Source organism: Euprymna scolopes, chromosome 46 (genome assembly GCF_053919585.1).
Source record: "Euprymna scolopes isolate OS-2025 chromosome 46, ASM5391958v1, whole genome shotgun sequence".
NCBI lineage: Eukaryota > Metazoa > Mollusca > Cephalopoda > Sepiida > Sepiolidae > Euprymna > Euprymna scolopes.
The window spans coordinates 191,422,671-191,443,358 of record NC_136527.1 but is presented as its reverse complement, the minus strand read 5'-3'; the positions used below and the strand labels follow the sequence as shown (position 1 = coordinate 191,443,358).

Here is a 20,688-nt window from a genome sequence, read left to right as displayed (position 1 = left end):
CAGGAGACTTATTGGTCTGTATTGAGAGGGAGAGGACTTATCACCTGAATTCTTAAATAGAGGGCAAACTGATGAGGTCTTCCAGGAGGTCGGAAAGCACTTCTCCTTAAGGCAGCGCTTTAATAGTTTCGTAAGTATGGGAGCAAGTTCTGGTTGAAGCTTTTTTAACACTATAATTGGGATGCCATCAGGGCCAGTTGCTTTACTGGAATCTAGGTTTTTTATTAGCTTGTCGACCTCATGCACGGATATTTGTATGTTACCTAGCTTGTTCTGTGTTATAGGAGGAAATATGGGGAGTTGATGGCCTTCGTCGCATAGGGTAGAATTAGCTGCAAAGTTCTTTTCAAATAGTTTGGCCTTGTCTGACGCTGACGAGATGACCTCTGGTCCATTGATAATGGTTGGGATAGAACGCACACTTCTGTTCAGGATCCTATTTTTTATTTGCCAAAACTGGTGGGATCCAAGCCGCTGATAAGCTACTTTGGATTTAACAGACTGAGCATATAGCTCTCTTGCATTTTTATTACTCTTTTACAGTGGTTGCTGGCAGACCTGAAAGCAGCTTTAGTCTCAGTGCATCTATAAACTTATCGCTGTTTACTGTATATTTTAGTTTTTCACTTTAAATTCTCATTTTCCCTCCTTCGGACTTTTTACTTAAACATATGGTGATGATTCATGGACGAATTGAAAGAGCTCGTGATAGCAACAACTATGGACTTTTATTAATATTTTTGGTTTTGATACCGGAAAATCGCAAAAATAAAAAAGAATCATAAGGCAAAGTGTCTCCATTACATATATATATATATATATAATGTCCTGGCAGGCTATATTTTATATATATATATATATATATATATATATATATATATATATATATATATATATATATATATAATGGCCTCTATCATTGTGTTCGACATAGGAGGCTCTGACAATAAGAATCATCACTGTTCCCATAATTGAATAATTGATGACATTACAATTACTTAAATTTGCTTTGTAACCCAAAGCATTTGCAAGTATATACATGAGGCTGATGTAATTTTAATTGTCAGTCTAAGCGCTTCTGTCGCTGTTGACCAGCAAATGAAGACTGACTGAGATGGTGCAGTGAGGTCAGCATCATAAGAAAAGAGAAGATTAAGATGTCTGCATGCTTGAATTCAAAGTCTCAAACACATGCTTGATATGCAAATATGTTTATTATTATTAGAAGTTAATTCGAATGAAAAGTCACCAAACGCATGATTGAACATCTCTTTAAATGAAAAACTGGGGGATAACACAACTCCTTGTTTAGTACATTAGTTGGTGATGATCAATGTCATAATCACATGTTTTTTGGCAGAGTTAAAAGCCTTTGTTTTCGTGTTCCTCGTTCTCTCGTGATTACTCAACAATGTATCAAAAGTATTATCATTCTTTAATGCAATTGAAAACTACATTGTGATTCAATGATTCAATTATTACACAAATATTTTACCAGGTATTTTTAACAATTAAATTCTACGATGATTACTACATACTCTTTTGTTATGTTTTTTTTTTAAATTAAAAGAGGTTTATTATTGTATTACATGAATATTTTACCAGTTATGTTTAACAATTAAATTTTACGATGATTACTACATACTCTTTTGTTATGTTTTTTTTTAATTAAAAGTGTTTTTTTATTGTGTGTGTTTAAAATCTCCTGGGGCAGACCCTTGTCTTCATATCTGTACCAACAGTCCATGAAGTGTTTTGTTTTGTTTGAATCTTAAACCACCATATTTAAATATCTCCACTGAAATGGAATCTTTTCTTAGGGACTTTACCACACAATATACCTCTTTATATCATACTCTGTGAATCAATGATTCTATTGAGTATCACACGAATATTTTACCAGCGATGTGTAACAATTAACATACTCTTTTCTTATGTTTGGTTTGGTTGTTTTTCAGGTTATTTAATGCTGAATTCAGTTATTTTGAAGAACAGTTTTTTAATAATAATATATATATATATATTTTTTTTTAGATTGGTTTCTATTTTATCCATAGTCGGGACCTTAACAGGTACTACCACTCCGGATAAGAGTGAACCTGGGAGCAATGGCAATAAAAGGGTGGTTCCACACTCTCCAAGGCCACAATGTGGAGCCTCACCATATATATATAGTTTAAGGTCATATGCAGGACCTTCTTATAGTTGTTTATTTTTTAATTAAAAGTGATTTTTATTGTACATGTTTAAAATCTTGTGGGGCAGATCATTGTCTCCACATCTGTTTATGAAGTTTTTTTTGTTTTGTTTGAATCTTTAACCACCATATTAAACCATAACCACTGGAATCAAATATTTTCTTAGGGGCGTTACTGCACAATATACCTCTTTCTAGCAACTTCTTGGCAACTAGCTCAAGTGAAATTTCGGAAACCTGCTGAAACTGCAGTAAACAGTTTTGAATGCATTATTAGTCTGTGTATGGCAGTATTATTTGCGAATGAGTTTCTTCCTGATCTTTTTTTTTCATCAAAATGATTTATTGTTTGAGTGTAGCAGCTGACGATGTCACATATGTGTCATGATCAAGAACATATCATAATAATATCAGAGATGTTTACGGAATCGATACTTGCTTTTTGAAAATATCCAACAAAATTGCAAAATGGTGTTTGAGTGTAGCAACTGATGATCAACATCAAAACCTGATATCATAATATTATGAACATATCACAAATGATTTGATAGTTTTTTTATGGAAAATATCGGATTTCATATCATAATCATATCACAAATGATTTGATAGTTTTTTATGGAAAATATTGGATTTCATATCATAATCATATCGCATATGATTTGATAGTTTTTTTATGGAAAATATCGGACGAATTGATGATTTACGTAACTACTGTTCACTTTTAGTTTAATTTTTTTTTTTAGTTTGTTCTTTTAACATTGTCAATTTTACATACTTGTACGGCTTTAATGAAGTAACTTACAGAGTGACCTATGTATAGCCAGGTTTTTATTTATCTTACTTTCTTTGTCAATGTGATTCGACTGCAAATGGAGTAAACAGCAGAACAGTAAAAGCAAACTCCATTTAGTTATTTCAGGGATAAATCACTAAGTGTGTGTCAATGCTGAAATATCAATGAACAGGAATTGCTTCTTTATCGAATTGAGTAAAGAATTGCAAAGTCGTGATAAGCTTACCTTCAGAGACCACTATTTAAACACTTGTGAGAACACAACCCATGTGGTTGATTGTATCTCTAAAATTGACAGCTTCCTCTACAGGACCATATTTTCCAGTAATGGCTGTTACACCTAATATTTATAAAACATGTACATGATCATTGTACTGAGACAATATCGTGAATAATTTATTTAATGTGTAAATGAGGATACTTTTCCCTAGTAGAAACACCATTTTTAGTCGCTATTTCACAAAAGCACAATCTAATTATATATAAGCGTGCTTTAAATTTTAGAAATGAAAAACCTTGTTGATATATGCTAAAAAAACATAAAAAAAAACAAATAAAAAACTCTAAATAAATCTTATTGTTATAGAAAAAAATCAAAATAAAAACAAAACATATTTTGGTAACCTTTTACAATGTAACCCAACATGTTTTTTTTTTACCCATTGGAAATTCTACTTCTTTTTACTATTATGTTTGAACAGATTTCAAAACATTCACGAAATGTAATTTTAAAAATTCGACTTATTTTTACTATTATGTTTGAACAGGTTTAAAAATATCCAGTAAAAAAGCTATTTAAAAAATTCTACTTTCTTTACTATTATGTTTGAACAGGCTTAAAATATCCACAAAAAATAATTAATAATTATTATTTAATAGTTAAGATTGGGAGTCTCTTTCCTATAAAAACTGAACATTTTTCAATCAAAGAGACTTGTAATCATTAGTAGTTTTTTGGCGGGGAGGGGAGGGAGTGGATCATATCTGTTTTGAAACACAGGCTCTACACCTCATCCAGAAAAAGCTAAAAAAAAAGCAAAAACCATTATGAGTATACACCCTCCTTTCTAAAATATGGAAATTGAACGATTACATGTCTTGTTGATCGTTAACTGATCACAAAGTGGGTGCTCATTCTACGTTAAATTAAATTTAAGTGTAATACACTGGGCCCCCCAAGTAGATTTTTGATATTTTTAGTGAAGTAATCCCCATTCTGACACATTAGATAAAACCTAAAAAAAATCAAACGAGATTTTCAAGCTACATAATATTGGTTAAAAGAGGCCTGTAATCATTAGTAGTTTTTTGGGGGGCCTGGGAGAAGTGGCTCATATCAGTTTTGGCTTTCTTTGGTTTTTTCGAGGGGATGGGGGAATAGAGTCCACATGTTGTTAACTATTCTGTACTTTCACTTAGCAATTTAATAAACTAAACCTACCGACTTTCTTAAATTTTAATATTCAAATTCATATTTGATATTTAAAAAATTGTCATCGATTTTGTTCATATAAATTGTTTAAATGTTAATTTAAGTCGCTCATAATTAATAAGAACGCTATTATTCAGAAAGCTATTCTTAACATGGGAAAGTGGGTTCATACTAACTAATTTGTACTACCTCACCTAAGAATATTATAGTATAAACACAAAATCGGAAAAGGTGGTCAAAAACAAAAACAAATAATTGTTATCTAATCTGATGCAGCACTATTCTAGAATAGAGTCCACATGTTGTTAACTATTCTGTACGTTCACTTAACAATTTAATCAACTAAAGTTACCAAAGCAATATTGCTGTTGGATTTCTTAACTTTTAATATTCAAATTCAGATTTGATATTTGAAAAAGTGTCATCTATGTTGTTTATATAAAAACGGAAGTGTTCAACTTGCTAAAATGTTTTTTAAGCTTTCTGTCATTAATAATTACATTATTATTTAGAACATGGGTTCGTTCTAATGTACTTGTACTTTCAGCTTAGAATTTCATAAATCAAGTGGACTTGTGTAGTATAAGCACAAAAACAAATAAGTGTTAACTAACCCGATAATACAGTACTAGTCTACAAAATTGGGGGGGGTTGTGTTTTAACTAATTTTCATATGTTTACTTACTCTTTACAATCCAACCCACCGTAGTTTTTTAACCATTAAAAATTCTACTTTTTTTCTAGTATGCTAGAAAAAGCTTAAAATATCTACAGTTACTTTACAAATATAGGCTGAGTCGTACGTTAAAATAAGAAAAGAATGACATGGGGTCATCATTTTAGACTCGATAATCGCTTAAAAATCGAAAATTAAACAACATAGAAACCAACCCAATACATATCACAGTTTATGTTTTTTTAAAGTTTATTATGTAAAACGATATTTTACAGTATATTATGTTATTAAATTGTTAGGTGAACGTACAGAATTGTAAAGAAAATGTGCTCTACACTTCCAGAAAAAAAAGCAAAACACCTTTACGAGTCTATACCCCCTTACTAAAATATGGAAACTGAATGATTACATATCTTGTTGATCGCTAACTGGCCATGAAGTGGGTGCTCATTCTACGTTAGATTTATATAGGAAAGCGATCTCAACTCGGAAATCTTAACTATTTATTTTTCAAGTTTTTTTTTTAATTGCTTTTTTTTGCGGATTTTTTAAAGGATTTTAAGTGCACTAGGAAAAAAAAAGAAAGAAAAAGAAAAAAGTAGATTTTGGATATTTTTAGTGAATTAACCACGCTGGGTAAGATTGTAAAACTTTATCAATATTTTTTTCAACATTAAGTTCCTGCTTATTAGTAATGGGTGCTAATGTTAAGTAAACTTCATAAAATGAAGTAATCCCCATTCTAAAATCTGGAACATTGGATAAAATATATATATAAAAAAGGAGGGATTTTCTAGCTACATAATACTGGATAAAACAAAAAAAAAACAAAAAAAAACAAACAGAATTGCCTATCAACATAAAATGTAAGTGTAGATGGAAAAAAAAAAAGTTTTTAAAACAATTTAATACTTAAAAAGCAGTTTTTGTGCCCAATTGTCTAACAATTCAACCAAATTCGAATTAAATTATTTAATTTATGGTAAACATTATTATTTTCTCAGAAATCACGTAAATTAAACTTAAATAAACACATTTTTGACAAAAATCTTATTGTCAGATTGAATACTATATTTTAAATATTTACATAGGAAATTCATTGTTTTATATACATCTGTTATAGAGGCGAAAACAATATTTTTGATTGGAAAGCAAAAAAATTAAACTTGTTTTTATGTTTAACATTGATTAAAAAACGTTTTGTAATTTAATTTTTTAAGTGTAATAAAGTCTTACCTTGTATGGCAGGAAAAAAAATGAATCCGTTTTTTTTTTCGTTTTCAAAACAGAATATTTGTTTTGTTTGTTAAAGTTTCATAAAGTTTCATTTCAAATGTAACATTATTGGTTTTGTGTGTGAAGTTCATTAAGAAATCAAATATATGAAAACATAAAATAATCAAAATTAAAAGCTGAAAAAACACGATTAAAACGTGAAATTATTTAAAGAGAAATTCAACTGCAAAAGAACAATGAAGTCAGATCACCGTAACACGGTGTCATCATTATTTCGTTCCTCGTGTAAAAATGTCCCTTTACGAGTTAAGTATGCCGGATTGTTTTCCTATCAAGTTTAGACTATCAATATTAATGATAAAGGCTAGCGGGAATTAAACAAAGACACATTTCATTAATGAAAAAAAAAAAGGATGGTACTTCTCGAATTTTCTGCGGAGCGCTACCGGAAGCGGTGATAAAGCAAATCAGTTTTCTGCTCTTTCTATTGTGAACATGGATTTAAAAAATATCTATTGTAAACCGATTTATTATATATACTAGCATTTCAGCCCGGAATTTCCCGGGGTGTTTTGAGGTGTGTGTTGAGCAAAAAAAAAAAAAAAAAGTGGTAGTAGGAAGGCAGGCTCGAACCCGTACCGCAAAGGAAAAAAAGAACAGGGCAAGAACGTGACGGCTTTACTGTTAAGACCACCGCCAAACCGGAAGTGACGTAGGTTTTAATTAAGGCCAGACAATCCAAAGAAGAGGATGAATTTCGAAAATATCGGCGAAAACAGAGCGCCTCCTGTAGAAAAGTACCCAGTTGAAGGTGAAGGTATAAATGTTTTTAGCCAATTTTTTCGATATTTGTCGTCTGAAAGGTCGAACTTTAAATGATACTAATCTAGTAAAATCCGTCCCCTCTGTCGAAAGTTTTAGGCAGACATGCAAACATACATACATACATACATATATTGGTAACATAAATATTCGACCCAACAGATTAAAAAACTAGCCCCATCTCTGAATACTCTTTATGAAAACTTTCAAATGTTTAAACCAGAAATTGTCTGAGAAATTTGGTAGAGACCGACGCGGTCAATTTCTTTTATATTTGCCCCCTATTATGACCCCTTAACATTTATTTTTCTGGAATCAAATCAAGTTATTAAGTTAGATTCATATCCAAGGAACCTATACCTAAAATTTCAAGTGCGTAGACCCAAAATTGTCGGAGGAATTTGGTAGAGTTCTCAAAAGGCACATCGTTGAACTTTGATCTCCTAATCGCCAAATTTCTGGCCAAACACCGATCAGATCGATTTTCCCAAATTTCAGTAACCTGTATATCAAATTTCGAGTCTGTAGACTAAAAATTGACAGAGTTATTGCGTAATGAAATGTACACAGACACTATATATATACACACATATATAATATTGAAAAGTATACAATACAATTGTTAACGTATATTCAAAATTATGATACTTCTATTGTAAACCGATTTGTATATATATATATATATATATATATATATATATATATATATATATATATATATATATATATATATATATAGCTTGGGAGAGGTGTTAGTCTAGCGGCACTGATGAGTTGTGAAACAACGAAACAGTTCTGTATGTCGATGACTAAAATATATTTTATAAAGCTCCCCTCTTTGGTAGAGCACTCTCGTAAATTATCTTACTCGCTACTTAATTTAGCTGAAATAATGCGAAGCTCGCGATTTGTTTACAAACAAACGTTTCAGCCCTCTACGAGTAGCGGACGAATGTTTATTTAAAATAATCGTTCGGACAAGTTAATTTCGGCCACCGATTCCGTAGTCAAGGGGTAGGACTGCCGACTGTCATCACGACGGTTCTAGGTTCGATCCTCGGCTTGGGAGAGGTGTTAGTCTAGCGAGCGGCACTGATGAGTTGTGAAACAACGAAACAGGTCTGTATGTCGATGACTAAAATATATTTTATATATATATATATATATACAAATCGGTTTAAATAGAAGTATCATAAGATATATATACATATATATATATACACACATATATATATATATATATATATATATATATATAAGCACATTATTGAAAATTATACAATAAAAATTGTAAACATATACTCAAAAATATACTTCTATTGTAAACCGATTTATTAGACAAATAAGGTAGTTGTAATGTTTAATCAAAAAAAAAAAACAATGCAAAAAAAGGTGTTATTGTACTATCCGTTTTGAACTGAAGATCTCAGAAAAAAAGTTTCACTTAATTTGATCGAATATTTTTTTTTTTTTTTTTTTTTTGGCAGCGGAAAACACGTTTTAATGACAGCATATTGAAGGGAGACACCTTGTAATTTTTTAAATTTATGTTTGGATTTTAGAAACACCACATGCAGGTAACTCAATTTAAAGCACCGGCACTCCCTCCCCATCTTTAATATTAGCTTTTCCTCCTAAAAATTGAACCTTTTGCTCAGTATCATAAAAAAATTGTTTTGTTTTCGCTCTAAAATAAAAACTACTTGATGAAATTAAGTGATTTTTTTTCGAAGAACTTCATTCCACAACGGATACGTACAATTTAAACTTTTTTTTTCGATATTTCCATTTTTTTAATGTCTTGATTAAACTGTACAAGTACCAAGAAAAATATAAGGACATTATTGAAAATTATGCAGTAAAAAAGTAACACGATTATTCTTTATTTGCAATTTTTTATAACAAAATTAAAAATATAAAAGATTTTTATTTCATTTGAAATTTTATAAAAAAATATATGTTTATAGTTGTATACATACATCATTATGTATGTGATTTATATAAGTAAAGTTTATCTATTAGTGAGTGTGACAATAAAATAAGTTTTCCTTACCGTGCATATACTTATTAATATCATTATGAGTGAATAATTATCAGGATGTCCTGTGGAAGAGATATGAGGAAAGAGTAGTTTAAAACACCTTTTATTTTCAGAACGCCATCTTATGGAACCCTTTGCTATTAAAATGCAAGTTCACTTAACATATATAATCTTGCATCCACTTGGGTTCATGTATTGGTCATTCTGACCTATACACCGAAACCGCCGAGATCTACTGCTAGTATCTCGTTCAAAGGTACCAACAGCACAACCTTACCCCGACACAATATTTGGTTTACCCAAGCAAGTTCATCAACCAAGATCTGGAGCACCAAACCCAGCAACTCCAGAGTTAGGAGTTTGATCAAGGGCAGGACGACCAATACATCAACCCAGATGGATGCAAGATTATATATGTTAAGTAACCTTGCATTTCAATAGCAAAGGAATTTGGGAGGTATATATATACGAAATACATTTACTGCGGCTTGACAGTTGAGGACACTTCTAGTAGCTGGGGCTTCCGGTAAGATGGCGTTCTGGAAATAAAAGATGTTTTAAATTACTCGGAGTCAATATCTTTCCTCATATCTCTTCTACGGGACATCCTGATCTCTACTAACTTATAATGATATTAAATAAGTATTTGCACGGTAAGACAAACTTATTTTATTGTCACACTCACAAATAGATAAACTTTGCTTATATAAATAACATTCATAATGATGTATGTGTACAACATATACTACGCTTGGGCAGGTCGGAAGAAAAATACACAAATATATTTGCCTACACAAATAAAAAGAAATAAATGGAATGAAGTTAATTATTACAAGAATTTGTCGCAATAGTAAACGTGTTTTTTCCTGTATATTTTTATGTTTAATCGATAGACAAATGTATAAACATTCTTGTAAAAAAAAACTATCCCCGTTGCATATGATTTTGTAAAAAGTATTCAACGTTTTTTTTCAATATATTTTTATTCGCTTTACAAATGTATAAATAGTCTTTTAATAATAAACTTTAATAAACTTTCCCCGTTGCATAAATATGATTTTGTAAAAAAAATACTAAACGTGTTTTTCCATATAATTTTATTTTTATTTGCTTCACAAATGTATAAACATTCTTGTAAAAATAAACTTTAATAAATTTTATTATTTATGAAGAAAAAATCGGTGGTACGCCAAACAAAATTTTATCAATGCAAAGTCAGTTTCGTTTACGAAAAAAGCCAACTCCATTCTCGTTGTATAATTTGGAATTTTAACGCAAGTTAAATGTGTAAACATTCTTGTAAAAATAAACATTATTCAATTTCAATTCTTATAAAATACAAGCGTAAACATTGATGTCAGCTCCGTTAAAAATAAAAACGGCTTATTTTACACCGTCTCTCTCATTCCCACTCTATGTATGTATCTGTAACTGTCCCTCACTCCGAGTGTCTATAAACAAGACTTGTATCGCGTAGCTGGTCAGCATTTATGTTTTGGGACTGTAACATTTTCACAAGTAAATAATAGAAGATCAGAGTGTAAAAGCGGAATAAATCCATTAATAATAAATAAAACGTAAGATTATTGTGCACGTACCGAAAAAATGGCGGCGTGTTTAATAGTTGATAAGTGTTCGTTTATTTGGTGGAATAAGTGAATGTTGGTATTGTAGAATGAATAGTTCTAATCTAATCAGCGGCGCCGGATATTTAACAGGGAGAAATCTTTTTTCTTTCGGATTTAAGAGGTAAGAATATGCGAATGTGTAATAAACGTGTAGTCGTGAAAAGTATGTAAAAATATAAAAGTACTCGGTGTAGAATGGTTGTAATTCTCATAGTTTGACTTACAACCGATCTCTTCTCTATATTCCTATACTCTGGCCATTGGCAATCGGGTTTCGCAATTTCTAAGGTTACTGTCCAGTTGTTTGCAATAGCTTTGCCATTGGAAGTAGCGAGGATGAACCAGCGAGCGACGGTTTGGGAGTTTTACATTATTAACTTTTGATGATAAGGAACGTTGTAAGTGATGAGATGCCATGATCAAAACTGTTCGAATGAATCAACAAATGAATGTTAGTGTAATTTAAGATGTGTTTCTGATGCATTGTTGAATGAAGCCAATTGTGATTCTATTTTTTTTACTTATGAGAAATGATATTTGTGTTTTCATTAAAAACAAAGACTTTCATCGCTGACAGTTTATTTTAAGGACGAACCAGTGAATTATTTTTCTTTTTAATGACGTCGGTTTCTTTCATTTTCCCATCCAGGATTTTATTTTATTTGCCACGAATTTGGATTAGTGATAGCAAAACATTTTCTTTTGACCAAAAATCCATGGGTTTTATGAGGTCTTAATTCTCTATTCTTTGCTGCTACAAATGATGGAAATACACGGATTAAAATAGATTTTATTAATACTTTATATTTTAAATCGTCTCATTTTTGTCCTTTATCTTGAGTGCCGGCATTTGTTTGTATTTTTTCATATAAGGTTTTATATGATTATCTCATGGTTTACGACTTTTTGATTAATAGCTGACTTTATAATGAGCATTATCCGCATTGAAAGTCCCCCCCTAAAAATAAATTATAAATAGAGCCTGAAGAAAGCCAAGGACGATGTTAAGTAAGCATTTAAGTTATTTCAAGTAAGCATTTATTTTTTCAGAGTAAATTTTTGTTTCAATAAATATGCTGTATAAGAACAATAATAAACTCATTGTTTACAAGATTATCAAGTGTGAGTTCTGAAATGTGTAGAAATATTTTGTTTGCGAGAACTTTAAAATTAATATTGTTCACATGAATATGGTTTTCACATTTTATGGTATCTCATGTGCATTGTTAGATGGTATTCAGTAAAACATGAAAATACACATTTTTCACAAGAATATGGGTTTCCCCTAATGTGAAACCTCATGTGGCTCGTTAGATATTGTTTGTGTGTACATGTATAGTCACATAGTTCACAAGAATATGGCTTTTCTCCAGAGTGAGTTCTTATATGTGCTGCTAGATTTGATTTAGTTGAACATGAATATTGACATAGTTCACAAGAATATGGTTTTTCTCCAGAGTGAGTTCTTATGTGTCTCGCTAGATTCGATTTATTTGAACATGAATAGTGACATAGTTTACAAGAATATAGCTTTTCTCCAGTATGAGATTTCATGTTTGGTTTCTCAAAGCGTGAATATTGACATTGTTCACGAGAATATTGCTTTCCTCCAGTGTGAGTAATTACATGCATCGCTGGATTTTGTTTTTCAGAATGTGAATATTGAAATTGTCTACGAGGATATGAATTTTCTCCAGTGTGAGTACTAATCTTCATCGCAAGATCTGATGTCTCAGAACGTGAATATTGAAGTTGTTCACGAGAATATGGCATTTCCTCAGTATGAGTACTTACATGCATCACTGGATTTGGTTTCTCAGAATGTGAATATTGAAATTGTCCACGAGAATATGAATTTTCTCCAGTGTGAGTACTCATATACATCGCTGGATTTGGTTTCTCAGAATGTGAATATTGAAATTGTTCACGAGAATATGAATTTTCTCCAGTGTGAGTACTCACATCGCTGGATTTGGTTTCTCAGAATGTGAATATTGAAATTGTCCACGGGAATATGAATTTTCTCCAGTGTGAGTACTCATATACATCGCTGGATTTGGTTTCTCAGAATGTGAATATTGAAATCGTCCACGGGAATATGAATTTTCTCCAGTGTGAGTACTCATATACATCGTTGGATTTGGTTTCTCAGAATGTGAATATTGAAATTGTCCACGAGAATATGAATTTTCTCCAGTGTGAGTACTCATATACATCGTTGGATTTGGTTTCTCAGAATGTGAATATTGAAATCGTCCACGGGAATATGAATTTTCTCCAGTGTGAGTACTCATATACATCGTTGGATTTGGTTTCTCAGAATGTGAATATTGAAATTGTCCACGAGAATATGAATTTTCTCCAGTGTGAGTACTCATATACATCGTTGGATTTGGTTTCTCAGAATGTGAATATTGAAATCGTCCACGGGAATATGAATTTTCTCCAGTGTGAGTACTCATATACATCGTTGGATTTGGTTTCTCAGAATGTGAATATTGAAATTGTCCACGAGAATATGAATTTTCTCGAGTGTGAGTACTCATATACATCGTTGGATTTGGTTTCTCAGAATGTGAATATTGAAATCGTTCACGGGAATATGAATTTTCTCCAGTGTGAGTACTCATATACATCGTTGGATTTGGTTTCTCAGAATGTGAATATTGAAATTGTCCACGAGAATATGAATTTTCTCCAGTGTGAGTACTCATATACATCGTTGGATTTGGTTTCTCAGAATGTGAATATTGAAATCGTCCACGGGAATATGAATTTTCTCCAGTGTGAGTACTCATATACATCGTTGGATTTGGTTTCTCAGAATGTGAATATTGAAATTGTCCACGAGAATATGAATTTTCTCCAGTGTGAGTACTCATATACATCGTTGGATTTGGTTTCTCAGAATGTGAATATTGAAATCGTCCACGGGAATATGAATTTTCTCCAGTGTGAGTACTCATATACATCGTTGGATTTGGTTTCTCAGAATGTGAATATTGAAATTGTCCACGAGAATATGAATTTTCTCCAGTGTGAGTACTCATATACATCGTTGGATTTGGTTTCTCAGAATGTGAATATTGAAATCGTCCACGGGAATATGAATTTTCTCCAGTGTGAGTACTCATATACATCGTTGGATTTGGTTTCTCAGAATGTGAATATTGAAATTGTCCACGAGAATATGAATTTTCTCCAGTGTGAGTACTCATATACATCGTTGGATTTGGTTTCTCAGAATGTGAATATTGAAATCGTCCACGGGAATATGAATTTTCTCCAGTGTGAGTACTCATATACATCGTTGGATTTGGTTTCTCAGAATGTGAATATTGAAATTGTCCACGAGAATATGAATTTTCTCCAGTGTGAGTACTCATATACATCGCTGGATTTGGTTTCTCAGAATGTGAATATTGAAATTGTCCACAGGAATATGAATTTTCTCCAGTGTGAGTACTCATCTGCTTCGCAAGATCTGGTGTCTCAGAACGTGAATATTGAAGTTGTTCACGAAAATATGGCATTTCCCCAGTATGAGTACTTACATGCATCGCTGGATTTGGTTTCTCAGAATGTTAATATTGAAATCGTCCACGGGAATATGAATTTTCTCCAGTATGAGTACTCATATACATCGCTGGATTTGGTTTCTCAGAACGTGAATATTGACATTGTTCACGAGAATATGGCTTTTCTCCAGTGTGAGTACTCATCTGCACCGCTAGATTTGGTGTCTCAGCACATGAATATTGAAGTTGTTCACGAGAATATGACATTTTCCCAGTGTGAGTACTTACATGCATCGCTGGATTTGGTTTCTCAGAATGTGAATATTGAAATTGTCCACGGGAATATGGCATTTCTCCAGTGTGAGTACTCATATACATCGCTAGATTTGGTTTCTCAGAATGTGAATATTGACATTGTTCACGAGAATATAGCTTTTCTCCAGTGTGAGTACTCATATGCATCGCTTTATCTGGCCTCTTAGCATATGACTCATAACGTGAATATTGACATTGTTCACGAGAATATGGATTTTCCCCAGTGTGAGTACTTATATGCATCGCTTGATCTAGTCTCTCAGAATATGACTCTTGATATTTTTCCTAAAAATATAGCTTTTCTCTTATGCGAGTTGTCATATGTTTCACCGAACGTTATTCTTCAGAACATTTTACACCAATCGTGTACTTTCATGTTTCGGTAATTATTATTTTGAGAAACAATATTATTCGATTTTTTCTGATAAATATAAGATTGTTATGCCACGGATGTCAGTTATATCTTGAAACACGAATATGAGTTTCTCTGTAATAGGAAATATTAAAGAAATATAGACCCGCTCAAACGTTCTAGCAGGAACATCTGCAAAGAAAAATAAATTAAATTTTATTATTTATTTCCAATATTGCCAAAGTTATTTCTAATACAATATTTTTAATTTTCAGCGTAATGGAATTCACCCGACTCTAAGAAAAATATTTAGAGATGTCGCTTTTATATTGATACAATCATAGCTGATGAATATCTTTTATATTGATACAATCATAACTATGATGAATATCTTTTATATTGATACAATCATAACTATGATGAATATCTTTTATATTGATACAATCATAACTATGATGAATATCTTTTATATTGATACAATCATAACTATGATGAATATCTTTTATATTGATACAATCATAACTATGATGAATATCTTATATTGAAACAATCATTACTGCGATTAATGTCGTTTATATTTATACAATCGTAACTATTATGATTATATTTTATATTGATAAAATTATAACGACGATGAATATCTTATATTTACACAATCATAACTATGATGAATATCTCATATTGAAACAATCATAACTACGATGAATATATTAATATTTTTAAATCAATTCTCATCCCAAACATTGATGTAGGGGGTTATTATCGGGGACATAAGTTGCAGGGGCATTAGGAAGGGAGATGTATAGCATATCAGTACAGTAGGGAAACGAAAATCTCGGAAGGGAGTTCTAAGTCTTGCAGTTCTGGGGGAAGAAACTATTCGGGTAGACGGCTTCATTCCACCTAGGGATCTATACTGTAAGGGGGCGGGGCAGATGCTTGTCGGGTTTTCGGGGGGTAGTCACGTCGAGGAGGTACACCTGCTTGTAGTTCTTAAGAGCATTCACCATTAAAGTACTTGTAGAACAGGCAGAGGGAAGCAACAGGATACTTTCAGGCGTAAGTAGCTTTCTGTCACGGTACAGAGAGTCCACCTCCTTTGCAGCTGTCTTGGCAATGCTCACAATGTATCTATTTCAGTTAATTTTACTTCAAACATAAAGCCGAAGAGTTTAAAGGAATAACTTTTAGGCAATATATTCATTTGTTTTTTTCCTTTGTGCCTGCTATAGCGTGTGATATCATCAGCAAATATACCAATCTCAGAAACAGTTTTATCAGGGATGTAATTTATAAATATCAAGTATAATAAATGCCCAAGGATAGACCTCTGAGGTACACCTGCATTTATATCATATTGTTTGATGTACGACCATCGAGGCCAACTTGGATTTTTTTCTTAAGAAGGATATTAATACAATCATAACTAAGATGAATATTTTACATTGATACAATCATAACTGTGACGAATATCTTTTATATTGATACAATCATGACTATGACGAATATCTTTTATATTAATACAATCATAACTATGATTAGTGTCTTTTATATTGATACAATCATAACTATGATGAATATCTTTTATATTGATACAATCATAACTATGATGAATATCTTTTATATTGGTACAATCATAACTATGATGAATATCTTTTATATTGATACAATCATAACTATGATTAGTGTCTTTTATATTGATACAATAATAACTATGATTAATGTCTTTTATATTGATACAATCATAACTATGATTAGTGTCTTTTATATTGATACAATCATTACTATGATTAATGTCTTTTATATTGATACAATCATAACTATGATTAATGTCTTTTATATTGATACAATCATAACTATGATTAATGTCTTTTATATTGATACAATCATAACTATGATTAATGTCTTTTATATTGATACAATCATAACTATGATTAATGTCTTTTATATTGATACAATCATAACTATGATTAATGTCTTTTATATTGATACAATCATAACTATGATGAATATCTTTTATATTGATATAATCATAACTATGATTAATGTCTTTTATATTGATACAATCATAACTGTGATGAATATCTTTTATATTGATACAATCATAACTATGATGAATATCTTTTATATTGATACAATCATAACTATGATGAATATCTTTTATATTGATACAATCATAACTGTGATTAATGTCTTTTATATTGATACAATCATAACTATAATGAATATCTTTTATATTGATACAATAATAACTATGATGAATATCTTTTATATTGATACAATCATAACTATGATGAATATCTTTTATATTGATACAATCATAACTATGATGGATATCTTTTATATTGATACAACTAAAACTATGATGAATATCTTTTATATTGATACAATCATAACTATGATGAATATCTTTTATATTGATACAATCATAACTATGATGAATATCTTTTATATTGATACAATCATAACTATGATGGATATCTTTCATATTGATACAATTATAACTATAATTAATACCTTTTAAATCCATACAATCAAAACTATGATTAATATCGTTTTGTGGATGGTTTGGTAAATTCTGGTAAAACTGTTTCAAGTCCAGATAGTCAGATGATGGAGTAACCCCGCACCTTTTATGTTTATACAATCCTAACTTTGATGAATATCTCCGTCGTTTTCGTCAAAGTTGGAAATATTGTCAAATTTTCTCTAACTATAGTGGAATAGCTCCACTGCTTTGTGGATGCTCAAGTAAATGCAAAGAATTATAATCTGACAAACAATCCGTTGTGGAGTCTCGAAAGCTGAATGGTAAAGCAGTACAACATCTTTCCTCTTCAAGAACACGCACGAGTGTTTTTAGGAAATGAATTTTAAACATTAATATAATATAATATAATCATTGTGAGAAATAAGACTAAATAAGAAAAATAGTAATATATATATACATTCAAGCAAATATTATTAAATGCAATGGTGTATGATTCTTTTTTAATTTTTTGATTTTCTGTATACTCTTTTTTTGTATCATAATAAAAAATATTAATAAAAGTTCGATAATCGTTGCTGTCACGAGCACTTTCGATTCGTCCACGAATCATCTTCAGGTATTGAAGTAAAAAGCATGTATCGCAAAAAAACAAAACAAATAACACGCATATATATATATATATATATATATATATATATATATATATATATATATATATATATATATATATATATATATATATATATATATATATATATATATATATATATATATATAGACTTTGCAAATTCCTTTTACCAAACATAATTAAAATATATTTATGAATTATTTTTCCGACAGGATTTTTTGGAAATGGGATTAAAAAATAAAGTTTTTAGTCAAACGTCAATGTTAATCGTTTTTTTTTTTAATTAAAACAGATTCGAAATCTCGTTAAAAATATTTAGTCCCCCAAAAGACGGTCGGAATTTTATAAAGTATTTTTTATGCATGTAATAGTTTGTAAAAGTTGAGATATTAAAACATATTTCTGTTCGTGTGTCTAATAAAGTTTGTAATGTAAACGAAAAAAAAAGAACACCTCATTTTTTATTAAAAATAAAATTAACATTGGCGTTTGATTAAAACATTGAAAAATCTAATTTCAAAAACAGCCGGTCGGAAAATTTTTAATTGAATTAATTTCCCCTCAACATCGTAATCTTTACAGACTCGAAGACACGTTGGAAATGCAAAGCTTAAAGAAAACCAAATCAAGGATTACTTATTTTTGTAAAACACAATTAAAAAAAAATTGTTTACAAAAGTTTCACATTTCATTTTATGCCAATTTGTCAGTGTATTTAACAATAACAACGGAAGTCCAGACTACTATTTGTTTCAGTCGAGGTTTTCACGAAACGAAAATATCATGTTTCAAAAATCCCGTAAATTTTTCAAGTAGTTTTATTTTTAAATAAGACAATCACATTTTATAGGTGTCGGAGAAATGATCTATGATCCGCTATTTAAAAAATATCAGTAAAAGAAGATAACCCAGCAATAAGCCGTAGTTTCTAGCTTTGTGCTGTAATACTTGCGAATTCCTATTAATCGCCTAAAATAGTTTTCTCTATATAAATATAACTACTTTATCAATTTAAGTGTCTTTTAAAATATGATATATTCATTTCGTTATGGTTATGTATATCAGAACGATTATTCCGTTTTTATTAGATTAATAATATTTTAAATCAACGCATTTCAAGTAAAGATTAGATACCCAATAGCAGACGACAGTAAATGTGCTAGATATATTGTTAACAGAAATTATTCATAATTACGTTCTGCTTAAAAAGGGTAGGACCTTAATTCCAGTCAATGATGCCAAGTGAAATAAGCCAGTTTTCAGACTGAATTGGTCTCATAATTCTTCCACATTAAAAAACATATGAAACGCAATAATTCAAGAAAGTCTATTTTATTCGAAATTATTTTTTACTGAATCATTTTTTCGTTATTCTTGGAATTTAGACTTCTTTTCACATAACAGGTAAGTATGTAATTTTGTTTTCATGTGTTAATTTATGATATACAAGGACCCAAGTTTGCTCAGCTGGGCAAAAAAATATTCAGTAAATGTTTAGTAAATCGTTATTGTTTTTTTGTTTTTGCAGCTCCATACACCAAACATGGATATAAAAATCACTAAAACATCCGCTGGTTTATAAGATTCATCTCGAAGCGCGTCACACACACGCGCGTCAGTCACACACCCACGCACACACAGAGTAAATCAAACTTACTAAGAGAGATAATAACTTCCGGTGAATATACATATGGTCGTGATGGTGATTGTCACTTCTTGACAGAAGAAGACCATCTTTCCCTTGCTTTATTGTTGATTACTCAATTATTTTCATGTATTTTTGAATATATATATATATATATATATATATATTATTATTATTATTATTATAATTATGCACACATATATACACTTATACACACACACATATACATGTGGAGATGTGATCAAGAATGCATCAATTCCTATTTTCTGTGCGAATGAAGGTGGCTCTTCAGACCAGTCCTGCTTTTACACATTCTGTTGCAAAGGTCACACTTAAACTGAGATTGAGGGATGCCAACTGATGCTGCTGCTCTAATGTGGACGCTCGCGTGACGCTTTAGGCCTCCACTCGATTAACAGACCACAGAGCAAACAGAACATTACCCCATCAAAGAAAGATTGATCTCCATGTGAACGCTTGCGGCTAGCCAAGCCAGCTCCGGATAAAGTCATTTTATCGCATAAATCATAGGTGTCGGTCTGCATGAAATCCTCCGACAGACCTGATATATCTGACAGATTTTTCTTCCGGATATTACGCTTCATTTTTGCATGCTGATATTTTTTCTTCTAAAAACTATCACAGCCATGATAGACTAAGGGGCGCCACTTTTTACGAACTATATATATTTATATATATATATATACACAAAACATGGCCATAAATATCACTAAAACATCCGCTGGGTCATAAGGTTCGTTTCGGTACCTAACTTGCCTGAGTGGATTGTAAGCTGAGAAAAACCGCGTCACACACAGACAGACAGACAGACAGACAGACAGACAGAGAGACAGTACGAAATTTATAATAGGATCACTAATCTGCACAAGAATAAGATGTTTTTTTTGTTTGTT

At 31.0% G+C, this 20,688-nt stretch overlaps 1 protein-coding gene across 1 annotated transcript in view; it reads right to left on the bottom strand.

Annotated features, from left to right (window-relative positions):
• The window catches only part of LOC145270307 (uncharacterized), an 80,385-nt gene extending 67,760 nt beyond the window's left edge, over positions 1-12,625 (bottom strand). The window contains exons 1-2 of the mRNA XM_080125954.1: positions 12,188-12,625; positions 9,680-9,736 (exon numbers count right to left, since the gene is read on the bottom strand). Of these exons, the coding sequence (XP_079982080.1) occupies positions 9,680-9,736; positions 12,188-12,625 (495 nt within the window). The remainder of the gene's footprint in view (positions 1-9,679; positions 9,737-12,187) is intronic.
• Positions 12,626-20,688: the final 8,063 nt, after the last annotated feature.